Source organism: Falco punctatus (genome assembly GCF_963210335.1).
Source record: "Falco punctatus genome assembly, chromosome: 4".
NCBI lineage: Eukaryota > Metazoa > Chordata > Aves > Falconiformes > Falconidae > Falco > Falco punctatus.
Genome location: NC_137583.1, coordinates 33,454,849 through 33,480,038, shown reverse-complemented (window position 1 = coordinate 33,480,038; position 25,190 = coordinate 33,454,849). Strand labels below are relative to the sequence as shown.

At 39.8% G+C, this 25,190-nt stretch overlaps 2 protein-coding genes across 21 annotated transcripts; one reads left to right on the top strand and one right to left on the bottom strand.

The window, feature by feature from the left end:
- The first annotated feature begins 1,506 nt into the window (after positions 1–1,506).
- On the top strand, positions 1,507–4,381 carry SMIM10L3 (small integral membrane protein 10 like 3). The gene is made up of 2 exons (XM_080387034.1): positions 1,507–2,093; positions 3,545–4,381. Exons 1-2 carry the CDS (start codon positions 1,908–1,910, stop codon positions 3,563–3,565), a joined length of 207 nt encoding a protein of 68 aa, XP_080243160.1. The 5' UTR covers positions 1,507–1,907; the 3' UTR covers positions 3,566–4,381.
- On the bottom strand, positions 3,793–25,042 carry LOC308063720 (uncharacterized protein). Of its 20 annotated transcripts, none has more exons than XR_013928050.1 (6): positions 24,366–24,504; positions 21,371–24,190; positions 15,210–15,320; positions 14,500–14,556; positions 12,558–12,687; positions 3,793–11,755 (listed from the first exon to the last, which is right to left on the bottom strand). XR_013928050.1 is itself a non-coding variant. In XM_080387031.1 (6 exons), the coding sequence occupies exons 1-3, from the start codon at positions 24,964–24,966 to the stop codon at positions 15,270–15,272; spliced, it is 735 nt and encodes a 244-aa protein (XP_080243157.1). In that variant the 5' UTR covers positions 24,967–25,042; the 3' UTR covers positions 3,793–11,755; positions 12,558–12,687; positions 14,500–14,556; positions 15,210–15,269. The 20 variants fall into 20 exon arrangements, 1 of the variants encoding a protein (XP_080243157.1); XM_080387031.1 differs by having other exon boundaries at positions 22,265–22,347; positions 24,366–25,042; XR_013928045.1 differs by having other exon boundaries at positions 15,210–24,190.
- Positions 25,043–25,190: the final 148 nt, after the last annotated feature.

The following is a 25,190-nucleotide window of genomic DNA, read 5'->3' as shown; positions in this document are numbered from 1 at the left end:
TTTGAAATGTTTGCTCTTTGGAATAGTACAGTTAGGCTCAAGACAACCAGGCACACAGAAGATACAAAATCATACATCAATCCTGGTGACAGAAAGGATCGTTGATTAAAGAACTGGCAGAAGTCTGTGGCTAAAGAGGGATCTGAAGAGCTCTGAACCTGGTAGGATGCCCTGTGGAAGGTGGACAAATTCCTGACAAAGCAGGTTTTAAGATACATTTTCCTTGAGATCTTTTTAATGGGAAAAAGTGGTGTTTTGCTTTGTAAAAGTCAGTAAGATAATTGTAACTCTGAGACATTTAACTCCACAGCCTGAAATTCAGTCAGATCTACTTAATGACCTGCAGCTGTCCAAAGTTGGAGAACTGCGTCTGAAGGAAGTAGATCAGGGATTTTCGCACTAAGAAGGAGCTATCTAAGGGCCTGACATCCAAATGGATCCCTTCAAATCTTTTCAGAGGCTGGATGGGGTTAAAAACTGCGTTAAGGACAGCTCCACTCACGGGTTCTGCCATTTAAAACCCTGTTCTGCCCCTTCTGGGGCTAGATGAGCCTGTAGCACCTCCTCACCCCCAACACTCACAAGCTCACAAAACACCCTGTATCCTTAAAATAGTCACATTCTCGAGAGCACAAGCTAGTGCCTGCAGTTTCCTTAATTGGGCTATTTACAATTTCCAGACACCCACAGGGGGTTTCTGCTCCATTATGCAACTAATGGGTTACAGACAGAGGGATTGCAGATAAACCCAGGAAGGCGCCCACTTTTGCTCTGGAATTATTCCTTCTCTGTGCACCAGCTTGATTTTCTGGCAAGAAAATAGCATTTTACAAGGAGTTTAGATCAAAATATTGATTTTTCTGTTTCATTTTAGAGTTATTAAAAGCCGATTGAATGGAAACCATTAGGGGGAGAAAGATGGGGCAGTCTTCATATATGCTAGTGGTCATCTATTCATCTTTTGGGGCATTTTCCCCTACCTGCAAGGAAAGTGTCATGATAATTTACCTCAGAGCATCCCGGGAAACATTTGCAAAACGTTTAAGAAATGTTAGGTATCACCTGTACTTGAACACTGCGTTGTAAATTCGAAGTCACTTCAGTATTGGCTTGAAAAGCATAGGGAATGACTCCTTGTGGAGGCAGGGGGCTTGCAGAGTTACCACCTAGCTGCGGAAACAACATTGCGGCCTCCCCGCTCAAACGCGGAGCTCGGTACCAGTATCGACGGGCCCACTGGGAATATCACTGAGGCGGAGGAGCGCGGCCCTGGTCTCGACCCACGGGCACCTCCTCCCCCGCTGCCAGCGCAGCGAGAAGCGGATTTCAGGATCCCAGCGGCTCTCCAGCGCTCCCGGAATGACTTCGCGCCTGCGGAGGGGGCTGGGCCGTGAGGCGAAGGCCCTGGGGCGGGCCGGGCCGCGAGGGGAGGCGACCGGGCCGTGACGGGGGGCGCTGGGGCGGGGCGGGCTGGGCCGCGAGGGGAGGGCCCTGGGGCGGGCCGGGCCGTGAGGAGAGGCGGCCGGGCCGTGACGGGGGGCGCTGGGGCGGGCCGGGCCGCGAGGGAAGGTGGCCGGGCCGCGAGGGGAGGGCCCTGGGGCGGGTCGGGCCGTGAGGAGAGGCGGCCGGGGCGTGACGGGAGGCCCTGGGGCGGGCCGGGCCGTGAGGAGAAGCGGCCGGGCCCCGGTGCCGCCCCTGTGTGCATGCGCGGCGGGGGCGGGCGGGGCTCGTGCCGCGCGTCAGCGCGCTGCGGCATCCCGGCGCGAGCCGCCCCGACGTAGGGCGAGGGGTGGCGGCCCCGCCCGCGCCTGGCCGGCGGAGGGCAGCTCCCCGCTGGCGACAGCTGCCGCCGGGCGCGGGGAGGGGGCGGCGGCGGCGGGGCCCGGCGGGGCCGGGGGCGGGGGTATATGGCGGCGGTTCTGTCCGCCCTGGCTGCCAGGCTCTCCCAGTCGGCCGCGGCCAGGTCCTACGGGGTGTTCTGCAAGGGGCTGACCAGGACCCTCCTCATCTTCTTCGACCTGGCCTGGAAGCTCCGCATCAACTTCCCCTACCTCTACATCGTCGCCTCCATGATGCTCAACGTGCGGCTGCAGGTGGGCGGCGCGGGGCTGGGGGCGGGGGGGGGGTCGGGGCAGGGCCCTTGTCCCGCCTCTTAGTGCGGGGCGGGGGGGCTGGGCTGGCGCTGCCCCCTGAGCAGCGGTGACGCGTCCCCTCCCGGGGCTGGAGGGGCCGCGCTCCCTGGTGTCACCCGGGGGCATGTCGGAGCCCCCTTGCCGCTTTGCCACCTCCAGCGGGCTGCTGTCACCCAGCCGCGGTGACCTTAAAGGCGGACCATAAACTGCTAGTACGTGCGCTTTGATAGTCCGTTCTCGACACCCTGCGAGGAGTGAAGAAAACTATTCCCTTCATCGGTTTGGTGGTTGGTTGGGTTTTTTTCTAAAGTCAACAATAATTGTAGCAGGGAGAACGTAGTGGTAGTTTTATATAATAATGTCATTGCATGAAAATGACAGTTCAAATTGAATTTGCATCTCTCCCGTCATGAGCCCGTTTCTACAAAACATGGAACTCCTAAAACAGCTCCGACCTAAAGACAGCAGGCACTTTCACCCTTGGTAGGGGTGAAGTTTCACAGGCGCTGTGATGAAACAAAAGCTGTACTTTTAACTGAACTGGCAGCAGCAGCAGGCTGTGGGCCACGACAACAAACATCTGGTCTGGCCACAGATTTGACACTCTTTCTCCTCATAAACATAGCTGCCGTGGCAGTTCGGGCATCTGGCTAGTGGCCAAGTGCTGAAAGACAAGTCTGGTTGCAGTTTGTGACTTGCGAAAGGTAAGTTGAAATAGGAAGAGGTCAAAATGTGGTGTCTCGGTTTTATTTTTGGGACTCGTCCTACAGTTCTGAAGCTTGAAATTGAGCCAGAAGTTGTACACATAGCCGAGTAACCTTGGTGGCTGGGAACGCCTTGCCTTTGCTCGTTATCTGTGTTGCTACATAATAGCTCTCTTGTAAAAACATCATCTTCTCATTTGACTGCAGTATAGCCAATACCCTCCAACTGCTGGTGCAGCCAGTCTGACCAGTTTCCTTTGGGGACCTGTGCGTGGTACATTGCTGATTTCCAGTGTTACGTGCCTGATTTCAGCATGGGCTTCAGTTTACAGGGAGATTACTTAAATATCTCCCTTTAATGTTAAGCCTCTAATCGGGTGCAGTCTGCATTTCTATTGGTGAAGGGAAATGGTACTGTTACACAGCAAATCCTCCTAGCTGCTGTTTGCTGACTCACTTTGATGCCTGCTAGCAAAAGAGAGTTTGTAGCAGACTAAACTGAAACTACAGCAGAAAGTTTCTATTTGGGTGTATTCCTACCCCTTCGGATGTGCTCAAGCAGCCTGTAGGGAGACTCATCTGTTTGGATTACTGGTACTTTCTGCAGTTGGGTTATTCTTTTTCTTTATGTTATTTTTTTTCTGTATATACTGGGCACCAAGAAACTCAAATATCAGTGTAGTAACTTTCTGCATTCTTTCTCTTTAGGTCCATATTGAGATCCACTGACTTGTGACTTGGTGTGCTGCTCGCACTGTATGCTGCAACTAGAGTCCATCGCACTCTTCTTCAAACAGCCTGTCGTGAAACAGCAAAGCTATGCTCATTGTCTCTAGGAGTATGAAGAAAGAAGATTTAAAGCAGAAACAAGTACATGACAGTGGCCCAAATCATCACAAGGCAGCAGCTCACCTGACACACATGCATTCCATGTTGAACAATTCTCAAAATCACAGTAGCAGTTTACAAGAATTATTTTATTTTAACACCAGGAATTGTTCTCTCTTTACTACTATACCTCTGCCTTCTGTTGGCAAGGAAATGCCTCTGAGTTTGAGTGAATCAGCAGGGGGGAACTCAAGTGCAGCTGCTCATTGGAAGGATTCATTTCATCTGCATTTTTCTCCTGGGAAAGACAGTCTTAATGGGGTTTCTCACTGCATCAATAGTATTTCAGTAATGGGCTGGCTGGAGAAAGCTTGTAGTTCTGCTGGTGACTTTAGCCCATGCTGTCCAGGAGACAACTCTGTATGTTTTGCACACTTCTGGCTGGGAAGCTTGCAGTATAATAAAACACTGCAGTTTCTGGAATTAGAAATGAGCAGTAGTGAAGAGAATGAATTGCAGCTTGCATTTCTTAAAGAGTTGGAGTTTGGTGGACTTCCTGATCTCGATTCTATTCCAGTTGCCTCACGGAATGAATACTCTATGGGACTCTTAAACAACCAGAAACCATGTTTTTTTCTTTGTTACTTAAACCTTGTATCTTCAGAGCAAACATTTGGATACAAGCAAATGCTTTCAAATATACAATATGTGACTAATCATTTTTACATCATACAGATAGTAATTTCTGTGCTAGCTTTTGCACTAGCAGGTCTCCGGTATGCAGTAGTGAAGGTAAAAAAGTACTAAGATTTTAATAATTACTATTTTTAACATTAATAGAAAGTTAAATAATGGAGACAAGGTTGCAGTTCAGGTTTTAGTGAGAAGTAGACAACTAAAGTAAAAATTATACTTGTGTAATTGCTAGTAAAACTGGCTGTTGGAAGAATAGGGACTTTTTTTGTAAAGAATATCTGCATCTGGGTGGAGAGAACTGTGTAATCTCAAAACTCTGGGACTTCTGCAGGTCTGCCATTAACACTAGACTAGAACCCAATGTGATAGTTCAGCACAGATCCTTTGTTTTCTCTAGGGTTTGTATTAGTGGAGTAGTTTGGCTACTATTTACAACCATTTCCAATTAAACTGTTTCTTAGAGAACTGAACTCCTGCTCTGAATCCAACAGTAATTAATGTATCAGACCTTAAAACACTTTGAACTGGAAAGCTGTTCAGCAGTGTTTCTTTTCAGGGATGGTACTGCTCTGATTTAAAGGTTATCTCATGAGCTTTATTGAGGTACAACAGACACTATAAACAATTTTCTAAAAGAATGTTTTCTTCCCTTGAAAAAGTTATTGTTATCACTGAAGCATAGTAATAATTTCTGGGCCTGTTGACTTTGGCTTTGGGACAGACTTCTGACAACAGGGTTTGGCAAAGAATGGAGCAAGAATGTTGGAATCGATAGAGCCTGTGAATAAGAATTTGCAGGAATAAGCTTATGTCGGCACTTAGATGGAGAAGCTCATTGTGCAGTAGGTCAAAATTTGAACTTGGTGTCCAAAATTCTCAACATGGGAGCTGGTGGGCTTATGTGCTCTAGGGGTTTACCTAAAGAGGAAGGTATTTATATGGTAAGTTAGGATGTGTTTTCAGCTCACCCTTCACTCTGAGTTAAAATTTAGGACTTAATGCAGAGTAAAGTCATGCCAGTGATTCATGCACCAAGTATCCTTTTTGCTAGCTAGCTTGGTTCATTTTGGAAAGAGAGTAAGTGAAGTTGCATTCAGTTTGAACTGAATTCACCTGGAAAGCCAGTAGAGTTTCTAACATGATGTTTAGTTGGGTGTTAGCACATTTGCATGGAGAAGTCCTTGATTATGAAGATGAGATGCTGGTTATCAGTTTTATGGGGAGAAATGTTGGAATTTCTTAATCTTATTTGAGTGCTGGAAGTAAGATATACTGCTTTTTATGTTAAATCGTATGTTATGTTTTTATTCCCATTGGCTGGCTATTTCTTCTGGATGTTAGATAAAAATCCATTTCCTTTAATTTAGAAAATAACTTTTTCCCTGGTGTATACTTTTATTAATTGTTTAACTTCTAGAATTTTGATGATGATTACCTGTCACAAAATTATCAAAAACCTCAAAATAATAATGGATTACATGTTGTAAGTAATTATTTTGACAACAGTTTCCTCTTAAGCCATTCATACTATTCACTGCCATCTCCACTGCTGCAGTTTATCAGCCTTGCAGTGGTATTGACACAAGCGTTTGTGGATCAAGATTGCTGAAGTGATGTAGATCTGAAACCCCAAAACACCACAAAGACACTTCTGCAAAAGTCTGTGGCTTATTTGAGTTACGGTGTTAGGCTGTTGTCTGCATACAGCTTGACCCAAAAAAACACTTGGCAGAGCTGAGGGTAGAGGAATGAAGGTGGGGAGGGGTTACAGCCCATTTAAGCTGGCTTGATGGCTAAAGAAAACATGGTGCAACTGCATCTTAATCTCTGTAACTAGCTGTACAGGTAAAGAAATACCCTTTTCCTGTATGGTGAGCTGCTTTTTTAAAGTTGCACATGAACACAACCCTGCATCCACAACTGAATGCCTGAACTTTACAGATTGGCACAGCTGTATCTGTAGTTGTTACTTGAGACTTTGTTCAGCTAAATGGTTTGACCTGGAAGATTCTCTGCTTGGCAAATCATTTGGTAACCACATATTTAGGGAACTACAGTTACATACAACAAAAACTTGTAGGCGATATTGTCAGGTTAATAGGCAAGAGTAGTAGCTAAAGGCATAAAAGAATTAATCCAGTTTTTAACACCCCTAGTCTTCATGGTGATTTTAAAGGGTGGAAAGAAGAGGGGGACAGGAAACAACAACAAAACATGAGAGAAACCACCTGTAAATTAGAATTTAAATGTGTGTACAGTGGGGTGCCAAGGGCTATCTCTATTGATGACAAGTCTGTGCAGGAGTGGATCTTGGAATGCTGAATCATGCTATGTATCACTGTATGTCCAGTTTTAAGCAAAATTTGCCTTGAGTGGCCTTTAATCACTTACTACAGGATCACTTTAAATAGATACAATACAGCTAAGCGAAATGATGGATTTTTTTGTATATTATATGTAAATTGAACATAAAATATAAATAATATGTCTTAAGTGAGTGGATTTAATCCATTTTAATGTACTTTGCCTTGGATTTTATTGCTTAAAACCTAAAAGGTAACTTTCTAACTTGAACATTCCTTCTGAAATTCAAATAAAGGATAGTTTGGTATGTTAAAATCTCATGTAATATACTGCACTTTAAACATGGGGAGGCCATAAATTGAAAGCGCTGTTCTTGCACTAATAGAAATGTTTGACTGGTGGCGACAATGCTCAAATGGCTTTTACTGTCTGGGGGGAGAACAGTGAACCAGAAGGATGGGCAATCCTTTGAAACTATGTATAAATCAAATGCTACACGGTTTAGGCTACTGTTCTCTTCCTACAAATGCTTTGATATTAACTCATCTCAGAAGATGGAAGGTGTCTCAGCTAAGAACCAGTTTGTATGGATTTTCGTGGCTTCAGTAAATCAGGTGTGGAAAGCCTTTTTGAGCAAATGTGCTGTTAGGGCTGAGACTGTCTTGGATGATTATTACAGCATGGAAGAAAAACATTTTTAGTAAGGGACCTTTATACTGAACCAGGAGTTGCCTTTGCATTTCCAGTTCCTCTCTGCTCCTCCTGTTGATGTTGGAAAGAGGTGTCTCAAAGCAATATGTCAGGGTTCTACTGAACACACTCATGCTTTCTAAAATTTCCTTGCTCCGTATCCAGACCCTTCCTGTGCTACATAGCGAAGAGTTCTATTTCTGCTATTAGAAAAGGAATTAAGTAAGAAAATATTCAATATTTAGAGAATTGCCTAGTAGTTTCCCTTAAATGTACACTTGAGTGGAAATTTACTATATGGTGTACTGCTTTGAAAAAGAAAATATACTTTTAAATGTATGTGTGCAGACCTCTGCATGTAGATAGAAAGTGTTTTATCACAGTATAATGTTGGAATGCTTTTGCAAATGCGTATTTACTTTCTGACATTACAATGCAAAATGCAGTAGAGATGGTGTTGTACTTCTCTGTGATATTAGCTAGTGCAATCTTAGAAACTGTGTGTTTGCATCATCATGCACCATGAGACAGTTTTACATGTAGACTTTTTTTAGCCTTTTGCTTTTTCAGTGTTGGACTGTTGGGGTTTTTCTTGTTATTTTATCGTTTTGTTTTGTTTGGGATTTGGTGTTTTTGTTTGTTGTTTTTTTTTATTGGTGTTGGTTTTTTAGAACTGTAAAGACTGCACTTTCTTAAACTTTGCCAAAGTTCGCTTTCTTTCTCCTTTTCTTCTCCATTGCCCCTCCTTATAGGTATACACACTTAATTTTTGGAAGAAGCAAGCTTTTACATACTCTCCTGATAATATCATCTTATTGTAGAGTTGTTCCTTTTGGTTTTATGGCCTGGTCTTAACCTGTATTTTCCTTCTCTTCGCCATCATTTCTCAGCATAAGCATATGCTGATACTGTATTCCATTTCAGAAACTCTCCCCTGTAATTATGCATAACAAATTGACAAAAACCAAGTAGAGATGTGAGCATCCATAGTCTGCCATCAGGGTGTATGACAAGCGGTATATCTGACAGAGCAACAGGTAGTCAATGTGACATTATTTCTGCTTTTCCCCTTCAAAACAGGTGCTCTGATTAAAACCCAGTATTTAATTCCAATTTGTAGTACCTCTGTCAGCTGAGAATAGCAGCTAGAATTCGGGGCTTATCAAACACTGAGGTCAAAACTTACATGTACCCCAGCTTCAATACTCCTTAGGTTTTTAAGTTATTAGTATAACTTTGAAAAATTCACATGGATGTAATTTTGATATTTTGAAATACTTCCCCCCCCCCCCCCCAAGAGTGCATAGAATGAAATGTGTTCTGACATTTGTTTCTGTGATGCATAGTCAAAAACTGGGGGGGAACTTTCTAGGATTTTTAAAAATATTGGTGATGAATCCCCTTTCAATATTTCAGCCTTCAAAGCCTCTAACCTTCAAGGAAGATCTGCATTCGATAGAATTTTCAAATAAACAAATTCTTGCCTATGAAAACACTAATATTTATGATCAGCTCACGTATACTTAAATACAAGGACATGGTTATCAATCTGCTGACAGTGGGACAGCAAGAGTAATACAGAAGTGCTAGAATAATGATATCCTTTACCACCCTGCACTAAGTAAATCCTGTTGGTGTGTATTTTGAAATTAATCCTATATTGCATTCCAAAATCTCAATTATTATAGTCTTTTTGGAATTGGTGATACAAGATTCAGACCAAGTAGATGACTATTTCATTGTTAATGATGAAATAAATTTAGAAGCGACAACATTTTAGAAAACAGCCAGAGGGACTTCCAGAAAGAAAATCTGCTTTGAAAAGAGCCAGTTTATTTAGGTATTTAAGATCTCAATATATGTTTGCAAATCTCTTTTCTTCCTTATTTGTGGAAGATCTGTATAAACCTGTAGCAAAATGGTTAAAACCCCAACTTGTAAAAGTATTGTTGTTCTTTAATTTTCTGTTTGTAGTCAATTTTACCTGTTATCACATATAAAAGTACCTAGATGTAATTTAAGCTTTTGTTCTTAAAAGTAGGTATATTTAATGCTTAGTGCCTGATCCATCACTTTGAGTGTACCATGAACTTCCTTGAAAATGGGTTCTGCTACCTGCTGGTGACTAACACCAATTTTAAATGCTGACACTTAATGCATCCTGTAAACTGTGCTAATATCCACACAGAACAACTGTAGTCTATGGCCTTGGTCTTTGGCCCTGATTTTTTTATTATTATTATTATTGCATTGTGGGAGATGGAGAAGGCTGGTGCAAACCATTGTTGTTTGTTCCAGAGAAAGATGTTTACAACTTAGTACGAATTTTAGAAATTTATTGTAACACTTTTTAATTTGTGAGATGAGTTTCCGTAGTAAACTTGAAACCCATTGTCCTAATGAGGTCAATACAGACTTGTTGAATAATATAGAGTGCTATTTAAGCTTCCAGAAGCTGTTGATTGTGATGCTGCTCACTTTACCACAGGAGGGAGTTAAACATCAGTCTTTTAAGCATTGTTTTTTCTTAGTACAGTGCATTTCAGTTCATAAATACGCTGACTTTGACTTGTCTTACGGATTTTCACTGCAAATAGGCTAACGTACAAAATCAATACGCAGTGGTAATGTATTGTAACTGTTTACAATTGAACTCTTGAGTACCAATTGATGGGTTTTATCAAGCTATTTGAAAAAAAAGAAATAAAAAACTTTCTAAAAATTATCTTCTGTCTGTGCTTAACCAAAGAGCTAGTTTTGGTGCTGCCTATTCAAATTTTTCACTGTATAAATTGTACAGATGTACTTAAAGAGATCATGTTTCTGACAACACAGTCAGACAGCGAGCGCTCTTTCAGAGATGCAATTTGAGAGATGTGTTTTACTGAACACCAAACAAATTTAAAACCTGTGTGAGAAGAGCTAAATGCTTTATGCTTGGCCTTGGAAACTTGGTATCTGAGGTCTAGGCTAGCTTAATCACATTAAGCCACCAATATTCATTCACTGGCATCCTTTGCAAGCTTTTCTTTTTGTGACACACCTTAACAAGCCAGTTACATTCAATCTAGTCCCAAGGTATTTCCTAAATAACTAGCTCTAATCTTGCAACATGGTTTGCTTTCCCCTTCTAACTGAAACTATGCTAAATATGTAGAATGGCCATAGCGACTCTCTTGCAAAGTCAGGATAACATTGCTGGATGTTTCTTTTCAGGGTTAAAATGACCTTGGTATTAACAGATATGTCACACCTTTTTGCTGATTAAAATATTCACATTAAAGGAGTGGAATAAACATGTATCACCTGCTTAATGCAGAGTAATTAAAAAAAACTAACAGAAACCACTCACTTTTCAGCTCTCTCTTCACAAAGTTGGTATCAATGACTTTTTGATTCTAGACTCAAAAGACATAATTAACTTTGGTTTTGTTTGATTTCAGGGTTCCTTGGTGCCACAAGTGATACTTTTTGATGAAGTATGTTGTTATGTGCTCTATTTATTCTGAAATGTTATTGACAACCCTGAAAAAATGGCTGATACCTTGAGTACAAAATTAACGTGTAGTGTTTTTCTTAATCATGAATGCAGAAAGCGTATTTTCATTTAAAGCATGCATTTAAACATAAAAAAGGAAGGAGGAGGCAGAGAAAAATGACTGTAATCATCTAAAGGTCTGTGAAGTTCTAGCAGATGGTTAGACATCCACAGTTAAGAAAGGGCTATCAGTGCGCTCTCTGCTTCACTGTAGATTCCTCATTGCTTCTGGAATTTGCAGTACACAGTGAAGTAACAGTTTCTAACGTCTTTGGCTGCCCATGATGTTCCAGCCACCTCGCTGATGTGATCTGGCCTTAATTACTCATGTTGTCATTACTTTCAGCTGGTTTACCTGTAGTTTTATATATATTTATTTATATAAATAGGCATGATACCTGCAGTACATGGGGAACTTCAAGGAACTCCAAAAACTTTTGCAAATAAACTCAGGAACAAACATGCTACCATGTGCATATCCAAATCTCTTCCTGTTAAGCTTTGAAGTGTTTTGAAGTCAGATTCCAGTTATTGGCCTACTATGCTACTTTGTGGTAGTCCGTCTTTGTTCATCTCCTAAGTACAGAACTCTGCAAAAGCAGCTTCTCTGTACAGGAGCCCAGATTTCCTGTACGCAAGTAAGAGATTGCCAGAAGAACCTTTTAGCAATTTAGACCCATCACAACATTTACCTCTTCAGTATGTTTCTTGGCTCTTCCCTATTCTGGCAGATATGATAGCAGCTTAAAATTGAAAGAAAAAACCCCACCAAAATCTCAAACCAAATACAAATACCAGATTCTGCTGAAGATACTCACATTTCTTAAAGAGATGATTTTTAAGAAGTGGATGGAGTCCTTTACCTTCCATTAAAAAAAGAAAATATTGGATAGGGGGCTTGTTATCAAGAACTGCAGTGTGCTTTTAAGTCTTTTCAGCTTTAGAAGTGCTATGTCTACTATAACAAATATTTTCTAGACATATCAACATACTTCTTTAGTTATCTTTAACCTCATAGTTCAAAGAAAGGAGAGGGGAAAAAAAGCAACAACCAAACCCAAACACATTTTGGAATTCTTTCAAGTATTATGTATTGTTGAAAGTATCCCCAAGGGCAGAGGACCAAAACGAACACAGAAGTCAAATGCTCACTTCTTGCTTGTTGAACAAAAAGCCAGCACCACTGACAAGCAGGATGTTTTTGATGCTCTTTTTTTGGGCCTAGAGGCTGGAGCCCTTAATCACTTTAGCTGGAAGTTATTCACAAATAACCCTTCTGAGCTCAGTAATCCTGTCTTGCTTCGTATAATAAAAACAGTCTACAGCAGAGATTCCTAAATTGCCCATCAGATTTTAGCCTTGCATTCCAAGTATTGTGCACTGCCTGCAAGCACGTATGACCTGCTCCCGAGTTAGAATAATTAAGTTTCCAATTTCTGGTCTTTGCTCCCCTCCTTTGATATAAAAGCATTTAAGATTAAAAAAAAACAAACCCACAACAAAAAATTATGTTACTGTATAGCACCTTTCTAAGAGCTTGCCTGTACACCTTGTGGTGTCTGTCATTTTAGGTCAGGTTTGTAGATGCTGAATTTTCTATCAGGCTGAAAATCAGCCTACCACAAAAACTAGATTTACTCGTCAAGACAGAATAAAAATTCAAACCTTTTGCAAAGTTGGACAGCCTTCTTTTATCTTCTGTTCACTCTAGCTGCTTTCTGAGTGAGAACATCTGTACAGACTACAGCAGGTTTCAAGTCCTTCGATTTGCTATATGGTATGTGTTCCCAACAATCTGTTAGTTAAAATAAAAGCTGTCTGGTCTGTGTTGTCACTGTCAGACATAATTTACAGAGCTCTGTCTCACATTTTCTTTCTGGTTTACAATCATTCCTTTCCAGTTGATAAGTGTATCTTCTGATTTCTTTCTGTGTAGCTAAACTACTTACTTGCCAGTGCCAGCAAGCAAGAAGTCTGTAGAGATTTTCATTGCTGGATGTTTTGTTATGGTCAGTTCATCAACCTTCTTCACTACGTGCTCAATTTACAGTTAATTTTAATATATTTTCATAAAGTAGTCATAAGGCATTGTAGCTGTTCCTGAATGGATGATTTAGCAGTTTCTCTTTCCTCACATAGGAAGTGTTTTTCCTGAAGGCCCCTATTGAAACAGCATTATTCAAAGGTTTGATTCAATTTTCTATATTGCAATTGTTACTTTAGTTACCATAAAATAATGTTTTTATTCGTGAAAATACCTCAGGTAAATCTTTTTACTCACATGTGCCTGTTAAATTCAGCAGCTGATCTGCCTGGGAGGGAACTGCACTTCTGCCTTCTAGCAGGTACTCTGGCTGTGATAGATAATGACATCAACAAGCTGACTCTTCTCAACCTAACATAGAAAACCTAAGAGGCAGGGAATAAATTCAAGGAGAAAAAACAAATGACTAACCAAGAAAAAAAAAGTGCTTTGAACATTTTCCGGTCATTTTGCCGGAAACATGGGAAGAGATGATGTGAATCACAACTTCAGGCAAGATAGATAGGATCTGATTTTCATTTGTAACAGGAACTCTGTCAAATAGTTCAAATCCCACGGAGGGGGTGGGGTTAAATAAGGACTGAGAATGGGCTCAGAGGAAATGAAAAAGCACGGATATTTTACATTCATTTTATGGAAAAGGAAAATGACGATTTTACTATTTTCCCCCAGAGTTATTTCTGTTGTCCTTCCAGCCTGTATACACCTTACAGTAACGCACAACTAGAAGGTGAAGTAGTCCCGTAAAGATGTGGAGAAAGGAAGCAAGGTTTTCGTGTGGTTTTTTTTTTCCATTTCAGAAAGTGTAATAAGAAAAGAAATCTGATAGTAGGATTCATCTGTTTAAGTAACTTAAAGTGGTTTTAGTAGGACAAATCACAGCTTCAATCCTGTAATCCAATCACACAAGATCAGTACTGATGTCCAGCCTTGTCAACTTAATCAGAGCTCTGTAAGCATGAAGATCTCCCTATCTGAATGAAACTACAAGGTTTGGACTTGTGTGTTTAAGGGGAATATCCTTAAGTTTAGGCCAGGTTAAATGTCCAGGCCTGTTGACAGTACAGCCAATATATTGTCAACAGCCAATTATCCTAGCAATTCAAATGGAGACAATACCATGTTCCTGAAATGCTCTGAAATTCATTGCATACTTTCCAAATACTGTACTCCTCATAGAAAACCAATCTTAAAATATACGTGTATTATTTTGAAACAAAGAGTCAGCATTTACCAAGTGAGAGCTATAAAAATAAAATACACAATGTCCACAGTTAGAGCATATTGGATGGTCTTCTCAAACAGAGAAAACTCCTAGGAATTCCAGTTTATAAAATGGTATAATTTGCTACTTTATAAACTGATAACAGATTTTGCTAAGAATTTTTACATAGCTTTAGTCACTTCTTTTTTAATCTTAGATATTCTCATATGAACTGCACAAAGTCATTGTTAACAAAGTTATTACAGCTTATGTGAAGTTAAGTATTACTTTGTTTTGGGTTTTTTTCCCCTGAAGTATTAAATGTTAATTTTTTTGTTTCTCCACTACACTTTGCTCACCTGTGATCTGCTGGCTCTTTCATTACTTTGTTTAAGTTCAGTTGCTTGATGTAGGTGCTGCAGTTAAAGAAATAAAGTTTAGTATTTTTATCTACTACTAATGATCAAGAAAATATACTGGGCTATCTTCTTAAAACGGTGAGTTAATGAAGTCACACCAATTTACATTAATTAGAAAGTCCTTACAATAAATTAGGCTGTTACAAGAAATGGGTATGAAAAAATATTTTCAGAGGTCTTTTTCTTTTCAGTTTAAATCACAACAAATTCTTTCAAATCGATCTGACAAACATTGTTATGTTGTAGTAATTTCTTATTACAGTAAGGAAGAATCCATAGTCAGTTTCTCCCAGTTATTCTAAAGGGCGTTGTGACTGACACAAACATCAGCATAGTAGTAACAGAGTGTCTCCTTGTAATTTCCACTTACAACAGAAGACACCCCAACTAACAGTAAATTCAATAATTCAAGGAGATTTTACATGACATTTTTTAAATTTGCTGTTATTACCAGTGGCTTTATCAAAGAAGTACTACAGAAGTGTTAAACAATTGCTGATTGTTAGCAGAAGGGGAGGAAAAATTATTTTAATGAGGCAGACTCCAAACTCAGGTGGATTCTGCATCTAAACTTCTGCTAATGGGCTCTGTAAGGAAATAAAAAAGGAGTTCCCATTATTCAACCAATTATTGAACATGAGTGGACATGCCTCTGTTCAAAACTGGACTGAAACCGATGCAGTATATCCACACCAGCTTTGTAGCAGCATTCAGAGAATCTCTTGCTCATCATACTCCCAGCATACCTCTAACCTTGTGATCTAGAGATAAAATACCATTTCATTAACATAAAATATGAAATTGTAGTTTTCTGACTGCATGTATATAACCATACAAAAATATTTACATATAAACATAGACATGCATGAATATCTTTGTTTGTTTAGCTCAAGAATAAATTTCTGCTTAAGTACTTTCCATAAATGATAAAATGTCCAGTAGCAAAGAATGGAAATGCATCCCCAAGAGCTACACGAAGCATGGTAAAAGCATACCTTTCTTTTCTGTTGGATTATTCTAAAATTAATATGGATCTTCCAAAGTCCCAGTGTGATAAAGATACTGCCTTACTCATTCCTATTGCCTACGGTCAGCATTCTGGAAGAACATCTTTAATTGATTAGCAGTTTAGATTTCTGAGAAGACTGCCTTATCTGCATTTATCTGTCATTACTTGCAGTTTCATAAACTAATAGAAACAATATTATCTCCTTTCTAATAGTTTCAAGAGAGCTTTTCATTATTTTAGCTGAAGAATTTGAAGAATAATTTATCTTTTTTTTAACTCATATCTGTATATCTCAGCTTTACTAGAACAGAATGAAATACAACATTTATAGAAAGGAAAGCTTTGTACAAGTTATGCAGAAAGTCCAGACCATTTCGGGAAAAAGCAGCAGCTAGAAAAAGAACTGCCAGGCTACTGTTCTTCATAAAGAATGAATCTGGAAATTCTGCAGAAGCAAGCAGGGCACCGAAGATTCAAATATAAGAAATGCCTAAAAATACTTCATGGAATAATTTAATCTATGAGGGAGATTAACGATTCTTGTGAACAAGTTCAAAAGGTTTTCACTGTGAGAGAGAGAGACATTATTTAAGAATATAAATAGGACTCAGATAAGTCTATTTATCTTGCAAATGTGATGAAGATGTTGAAAAAATTATCTGTTTGTTTTAATTGAAGTTATCTGCCATCTCGTTTTTCAGGTTTGCAGCCCTCCATACATGCTAAGTTCTGGAAAAGCCTTACAGGTGGGAATAAAGAGCAAGGGCATGATTTTGTTAGTCATGATGATTTAGCTGTGCTTATTCTCCATCTTCTAGTGAAACAGCTTCTCTTATAGCTGGAATACCAGAATGCAGGCCTTATCAGGCCAGAGAGGAGAAAACACCCTTGCAGAAAAGAAGTCGCTTGTTCTCAGCTGGTACAATAACTGAACTAAATACCCTAGATTCTCATGCATTTGAAGTGTTCTCAGTCAACAGAAGATCTAAAAAACTTTTATGTGAAAGTCTTTCAGGTATAAATGTACTGTTATTTCCTAAAGCTTTTGATTTTTCCCCACAAACATATAAGGAAATGGAGAAGATACTAGGTTAAAAAAAATAATTCTTTATCTAGTGTGAAAATGCTGAGCAGTACACATTTACTTGAGTAGCTTTACGGATTAAAATTGTGCAGTAGCTATTTTAAATATGTGAATCATTTTTTCTATAAAACATGCTTTAATAGTGGTGCTAATTTGAAAGCAAATCTTCCACTTTCAAAATATTTCTTCACCATCTTTATTTAATTTTGGATATTTGGAAATTTTCTACATTCTGCTGAATGGCATACCTGATCTAGACACCTTTAAAGGAGAGCTTGCATCTGTACAACTGAGATTGCTGGAAATTGAAAATATAACGAAGCTTTTAAAGACACACATAAAAAAAGGAAACAAAAATTATCTAATTGATTTACTTTGTAGGACATTAGTTTTCCAAATGCGTCTATTGTATTTTGTACACTAAGTAAATATTTTTTTTTACATTACATTGCTTGTTTTATCTGAAGCATGGCAATTTGCCAACCTTAGCTTTTAGTGATAAATTCTGCTATACAAAGAAAAAATTTTTATATCTGAGGCCACTTCCTTCTGCTATTTTATCATCTTCCTGGTTTTGTCCATTTTCAATAAATGCCTTTGTATTTTCACATCTTTATAAGCATGTATACACAGATCCTTTCCTCTGTATTAAAACTGATAGTTGCATGTTGGTAACAATCAAAAAGACATAGACTGTTGACTTCAATTTCACTGCACTAATATACTATATGGATGCTCTTATATTACAGTATTAAAACATTTTAACATACTGATATTAAAAGTATTTCCTGAATTTTGGAGTGAGGTAGGGAGGCAGGTGTTAATGTTTCATAAGAAGGTTTTAAAATGGCAATAATCTCTGGATTCAGCTATATTTGAGTACTACAGATTGACACATGGAGGCTGGGTTCTCACAGTGAAAATGCATTATTTTAAGGCATCTCAAATTTAAGCATATTGAAATTTAAAATTAAAAAGAAATTATGGTGGAGGCCAAACATCTCTCCCTTATCTGTCCCAAGAGGTTGAATATTTCTGCCCGAGGAGAAAAATTTGGAAAACATAGCAGTAAGGAGAAGCCACAGAGATCCTTGCACACACAGTCGAACCCAAAAAAACTAGAGGGAAAGCAGAACTGAATTAGGGTTGGTCAGGGGAGAAGAATGAGATCAGAGGGAAAAAGTTAAAGTTGCAATGCAGCAAACTGGAGAAAAGCTTTTGGAACTTAGAAGAAAGAGAAGCTGTCCCTGATGTCACTGCCCATTTTAGCAGTCTGTCATGAATTCCTCTTTCCCACAAAAAAGTTACTAAGGATGTAAGCTGCAAATCATCATGTACTAATCTTTTTATGAAGATTAATTTGTTGTTGTTCTGCAGACTTATTGTTCTTTTACAATTATATTAATAGTCTAAAAATAGTAAGGGCAGTTCTATCAGACAAACTACAAATTTGTTTCTTAAGAATGATTATTTTCTACTGCAATGATTGAGATCGCAGAAATCCTTTTCTGACCTCAGAGGTATTAGGTACCAAATTAATCCTTCATGTAACTGCACTGAGGTAAATGGAGTTACATAAGGATTTAATTTGACCTGTCTCTTCCATTTCCTTGGAAAAATTCTTTGTTTTAGTGCTTGCCAAGTTTTAGCTTTGAGTCTCCCTTGCTTAACATCTTCTTGTACTTAAGAGACAGTTTTTCTTTCTTTAAGACTATAAAGAGAAATACAGCAGGAGAAAGACAATTAAGGTGAAGATCTGCTTTTTAAATTGAAAGTACACTTCGATTACGGTAAGAAAATACCAAATCCTTTTTGTTTTCGTATAGAAGCATATGGGATTATCCCTACATCCATGAGGATATGGAAGGAATAAAACCAGTACGTATAGCCGTGACAGGGAAATTATTTAAGGGACCTTTTTCTTTCTCAAAAACAGGGACCTTTCTTGGTTAGAGACAGCAAGAATTTAAAATATATGTCACCTTTTAATGAAGAGTCACCTCCCCTTTTCAACTGTACTCGACAGGAGCTATGTCTCCAGAAACAACCCACATGAGAAGCTGAAGGCATACCCTCACCAGTATACAACTGCAATTTCATGACACAACAAATGTAGTTTTTGGATGGTGACATGGCATAAAATTCTTTGTACAAGTTCAAACCACCAGTACAAAGTTATTTAAAAAACAAAACCCTCATGAAACAAGGAATGGAGAGCTGTTTACTCCCAATGACTTTATGTTAAGAGTTGGTATCATCTGTCTTCTGCTGCCTGTATAAAGCCCAGTATAAAGCTTGGTCTAAACACTGTGCATCATGGCTGGCTAATCTTGATAGGAATGCAATTACATGCTCATCTTTGATCTTGATCAATTTATTACCATTAGATGATCTAATAATGCACAGATCAGACATTAACAGGCACGAAAGTCTGACTATAGGCACAGTTTGTGAAGGGCTTGAGCATGAGGGATAAGAAAGTGAAACTGATGGAGAGTCTGTGTTTCAGAGTAAGGTTGGAATTAGACAGGGATATTGTCCCCACTGACAAAGTAACTATCCAGCAGCCTGCCTTCCCTCTTTCCACACCATCTGTGTGTCACAGTCTACCAATGCTGCAATTGTGCCAACGCGACTGTTTGTGGGACCAGAGTGTGAACTTAATAAATGGAATAATTCTGGTCTAACATTATTATAGACAGAATTTTTAAAATCTAGATTGAGTGATCTCATTTACAGCATGGCTTCACAAACGGTTGCATGAACAGCTGAGAGGGCACTAAAAGTCACAATCATTACTTGCCAGTTCCTGCTCCTGTCTAAATTTATGGTTCCATATTTATTAAACCCAGGTTTGTGCACTGCTGACTAGCCAGCAGCAAGATTTGAGCCAGCTCACATGGAGATATGCAATTGCATTTCAGACACGCACTGGTGAATCGACACGAGCACCTGGTCTAACCCTTCTAACACTGTATGTCATGAGTGAGTCCAGCTTGTCACCTGGCTGCCGTATGGACCATGGGATGCCAGCACTGTTACGCTGTGGAGTTAAGGCTTCGCTGGGTGAGGAGGAAGGAACTGTGGGGGCCTCCCCTGTTATCAGCACTGCTACAATAAATCCTTCGACTGCTGCTATATGCTAAAGCAGGACTCTTGTACGGTCTGCAGCCCAGCTACAGCTCCCAGTGTAGGATGAATTAGGAATTTCAAATTCCCAGGCCTTGCTGAGACTGGAGAGTGCTATGTGATAACACATTTAACCATCTCAGGCTGGAGTTAGCCAGCAAAGGTGAATTCACAGACTGTGGCTACTTCTCAGGGCGGGAACAGAGTCTGGTCTTAATCAGTGCACTCTCCTTTGAGAATTACTTTACATCAAGTTCTTTCACTTTCCTGAGATAGAAGAACCCTCTCCAACTTCATGCAAAATTCCACTCACAATCTGCCTCAGCCCATGTCCTTTGAATGCAGGTCCTCTTTTTCTGTTATTTTAGGCACAGCTTTCATGCTATAAAGCATCCTGTTTGTGTCTAGTACTATGCATAATTGATACAGGTAGAACAAGTTCTAATGCAAAGCATATTTCAGATCATAAGCAGTATAAAGTTGGTGGACCTCCACAATCTTTAATGCATTTGGTTTTCCTCACTGGGACATTCTGGTGTTCTTTACTCAATGACTCGCCACTGCCCCTATCAGTATTACACAATGGAAACAAGCAGTGACCTCCAAAACCAGTAATATTTGATGCTAATTTGATTAAGCTCATTTGGAAGTCTTAAAAAAAACTCCACAACCTCAACACATGTCAAGAACTGGAATAAAAAAAACTAAGCTGCAAATAAAGTTCAGGATATGATTTAAAAGTTCACCTGGAGAAAAAAACCATGCAAAATGCTTAAAAGCCTCTTTTAATTTTGAGGTTTTTTACTATTTTTAAGGGAACAAGCTTCCTACCCATACAAAAAAGCACCATTCATAAAAGATGTTTGACTTGCTAAGCTTCAGCTTTTATGTTCCCCAAAGCAATATAAAATACTTGCATGTAATTTTTTTTTTATTAAATGAAAGATGCAAGCACTTTTGAAACCATTAAGACAACCAGCAAACAGGATTTTCTGTAAATGTGTTTTTCCAGCTGAGACAAATATGATATGTGTGACAGCATAAGAAACAATACATGGCTAAAACCCGTCTGCCAGACAGAGGAAGTCAAGGAGTTTGCCTTAGGGGTTTAAGAATACCAGCTTATTCAAGTACTGATAAATAAAAAAAAAAAGGGAGGGGGTAGAAAAAAAACCACATCATGATGGACTAAGACCTTCCTGCCTGGAAACTATTAGGCAATGCTTCTTAAAAAATAAAAATTGTTTGATCATCCAGATTTGAAACAAAAGCATTCTTTAATAAGATGGCTTGAGTATTGGTGACTGATTCTATCAACAAGATACTGTCTTAGGAAATGTAATACTTGCACCATTTTTCTAAAAATGTGAGCATCTATGTGAGGAAACAGTAAAATAACCAAATAGTTCTAGTTACAAAATGTTGTACAACATCTGTATTCTTTAAGATGTATCTATATTCTTTGAGATATAGCTATATTCTTTAAGATATATCTGCATTATTTAAGAATGTATTCTTAAGACTATACAGATGTTAGTGCATTTAAGATTAACAGCACTCCTTAAGGGTAACTATAAAATCCTTCTTACTAAATCTAACAGAAGTCACAATACGCCAGACTGGGAAATTAATGATGTCTTGACTGAACAAATAAAATGGGAACACCTGCATGCTGGATGACTACCTCCTTATAAGATTTCAAAGATTCTTTCTTCTTTCCGACAGTAAGGTGCATTATTCCATCTCTGTGTCTAATACCGAGGTCTAGCTAGTCTGATGGCACAACGGCAGTTTACCTCTTTCTGCTTTGAGAAAAATTCAGAATTTTATTTCTTGCCTTTGAATACAATGTTACTATCTATTTTCCAATTACTGTTCACGTAATGAACATCATCATAGTTCATGCTTTTGATTAGAAATAAAAATTTACAAAATCTATCATCATAAAATGGTTACATCACTTAAACATTTACATAACTGAAAGAGAGAACTTACCAAAGTAAGATTAAGCTTATTTCTTTCTAAAACTGAAGAGGAATAATGAAGATGTTTTTTTCAGAATTTCCATTAACTTCCAATAAAGAGCAATCCAGAAAAAAGGGAATCCATTCTGGCTGAGGAAAGGATGTGATAATCAGTGGGCTTTCCTACTCCTGAATTCTTTGATTGTTAAAAAATAAAAATAAAAAAGGGAGGTGTTAAGGGTAATTTTCATTTTCATTCACTATTGCTTGGCATCTGGTTCAAACTGAAATGCATAGAAATGGCTTATTATTTTATGAGCTTTTAAGACTGCAAAAATTGATGTAAGGAATTCAGTTGTCTTCACTGACTCTCTGTGTAGGAACAAATGTTGTAACAGATGTGCTCCTAACCCTGTAAAATGAAAAATGACATGATAAATTACTACTTAGTAGAAACAGAATCAAAACAGATAACAGATACTAAACCATCCAAAGAGGGAAAAAAAAAAAGTGTATTACCTGAAAATTCAGCAAATAACCAGATTTATCATTAAGGAACCAACCCTGCCAACAGCAGTTTTTTGAGAGAACCCAATCTTCCCCTAAAAATAATTTCAACAGACCAGCTATTAGACTACTATTTACACAAATGACAGACTATGAAGTTCTTCCAAGACAGAAGATTAGACTTGTGGATTTAAAACTGGCAAACCACACTTGTGGTAAAAATAGAGCTTCGACTACAGAAGGGAGTGCAAGAAAGAAAAAAGAGATCAAGCAATTTTTAGAAAACTGTTGATTGAAATGCTTATTAATACGGAGAGAAGAACAAAACTCATATATATTTCAAACAAGAGAATGATCAAAGCTCCAGAAAACAAAGCAGATGCGAGAGAATTATTCACATCAGTAAGAATAGTTTACTGGAGTGTATCCTAAAATTTGCCGATATTGTAACCTGTCTTGCTACCTGGCATTTTTGTGGGTAAGGAACTACCCGATATTAAATTATAGTGGCATTGTTACTGTTGAATTACCAAGAACTATAAAATAGTTCTGCTATGGCAGAACTACTATAGCTATGATGTAGAACTCTGACTGTAATTCTTTAGTTGATTTTGTACATTTTCAAAAAAGTCTTTTCCTGACCTAGTTAGGTTTATAGCCAGACATAAGACATTTTATACACAGGAAAATGAGACAAGGTAAAAGGTTTGATCTTAAAAGTTTCTATGACACATCTCACCTGAAGATTTAACAGCTTTGTCCAGTAAGCACCTTGTACTCAGAATTAACAGTTTTATGCCTAGAACACTTGTAGGATCAGGTCCATGCAAAAGCAAGCCTATTTACAATACACACAGTATGTATGAAAATTTCATGTTTTAAGGAGTATCTGTCACCACTTCAGAGACAGGCAGCCTTGAAGAATACACTAAAATTTCAATACTCTTTTGTACTATGTATCATTACTAAGTCATCCTACTAAAACAGGACTGGAATGAACAGATTCTCCAGAGAATGCAGAATGACATATATTTCAAAGTTACAACAGAGTAAGCTATATATCCAATAATGTGAAACACTGAAAATGTATCTGGTTGATAATTAAGTTCTATCTGATTTCAGCATGAAGTTTATATAAAATATCCCAACTGATCACTTTTTTTCAAATCTTGCTTGCATCACAAAGTAATTTTTATCTTTGCTATTAACTTGGAGAATTTTAAAACCTAGTTCTGCTTCCATGAAGTCAACAGGAATTTTGTACTGAATTGGTGGGGGGAGGACTGTTCTCCACAACTTGTTCTTCTCTGCTATTAGAATTAGTGATCAGGCTGTCTAGCAAAAGTATAAGAAATGAAATACAGGAAGGAAGGAAAAAAATTATACTTACAATCTAAAACAGCAAAAGAAAGGAATATATTTTATAAAAAGGTGTAAAAGCAACACAGATGACATGAAAGCAATCTGTGATCAATTATAAAATTAAACTTTTCTCATGAACCAGATTCCCTTCTAATGTAAATTAACAGTTTGTTCAGTGTGCAAAAATATTCAAAGCCCACTGTCAGTTCATCTGCATTCAGACTTATTTTAAAACCATCTTGTAATTGCACTTTATAGACACAGATTTCAAAATAAATCTCTTACCAAAATGCTTCTGGTTTATGTAATCATATCCTTTCCATGCACTAACTTACTAAACTTACGACAACGTCTAATTTAAAATATGAATTACAGAGGGGTGTTTTAAAGGTTTGTGATGTTTATGATTTGTAGGTGAGGTAAAACGCTTTATCACCAGTGCAGCTGTCAGAGCCAGACCTCAGCTCTCAGCAAAGCGGGCTGTACGGTGCTCCGTCCCATGCCAGCCCGCCAGAGGAAAATGAAAAACCCCGATATTTTCCTGTTGGCTGACCCTTTCCTCCCACAGCTTCCCTTCTGAATAAAATTGTGACACCAAAGGTTTTTTTAAAAAAAAAAAAAAAAAGAGGGGTGGTGCCTGGGAAGGAAGGAAGGTGAGGGGAAGGGGTGAGGGGAAGGGGTGAGGGGAAGGGGTGAGGGGAAGGGGTGAGGGGAAGGGGTGAGGGGTCTGTACCAGCACACTTCTGGTTACCTTCACAGACTGTGGAGGCTGCTGGCTCCCGTGGTACCTCGCTGAAGATCTTCACCGAGGACTTCAGAGCCCCCACGGCTGCTCTGACTCCTAGGGCAGCAAGTAGGCACATGGTTTCTGTTACCGACACTGACAAACCCGGCACCCCGTCCGTCCGCACTGCTCCCCCCGACCCCTGTGGCAGGGGGAGCGCCCAAGAGCAAGGAGCACACAGGAACCGGAGAACACGCAGCAACATGGCAAATCTCGGGGTCCTTTTCGGAGACCGCAGCCCACCTCGTCCCCCTTCAGGACGCAGCCTCACGCGAGCTCGACCCTGGCCCGCCCGCCGCCTCCCGCTCTCCTCCCCCTCCCCGCCGCATTTAGACCCCCCAAAAAAGTCAGCGGTTCCGCAGACATCTTGGGCTACCGCAGCCCCCAGGAGACAACCCCAACCGACACGGCGCCCCTCAGCCCCTCCCGCCGGACCCCAGCGACAGCGCCGCGGGTCAGGCTTCTCCCGCCCCCCGGCCGCCGCCAGCGCCCCCTGCCCGCCCCAGCGGCCCCGGGCAGCCCTCGGTGGAGTCGATTTAGGGGCTTCCGCGGTGCCAGGCCGCGCCATGCGGAGCCTGCCGGGGAGGGAGCACCGAAAAGGCGAGGCAGGCAGGCGGGAGGGGAGCTTCCCACTCCACCGCAGGGAGCAGCCGGGGAGCTGCCGCCCCTGGAGGGGAGGAGGCAGCGCGCCGGTGGCCGGCGACCCTGTGGCGGCGGCGGGGGTGGCGCAGGGCCGGCCGGGCCTGCCTTCCCCCCCCGCCCCTCCGCGGGTCACATGAGAGGGGCGGGCGG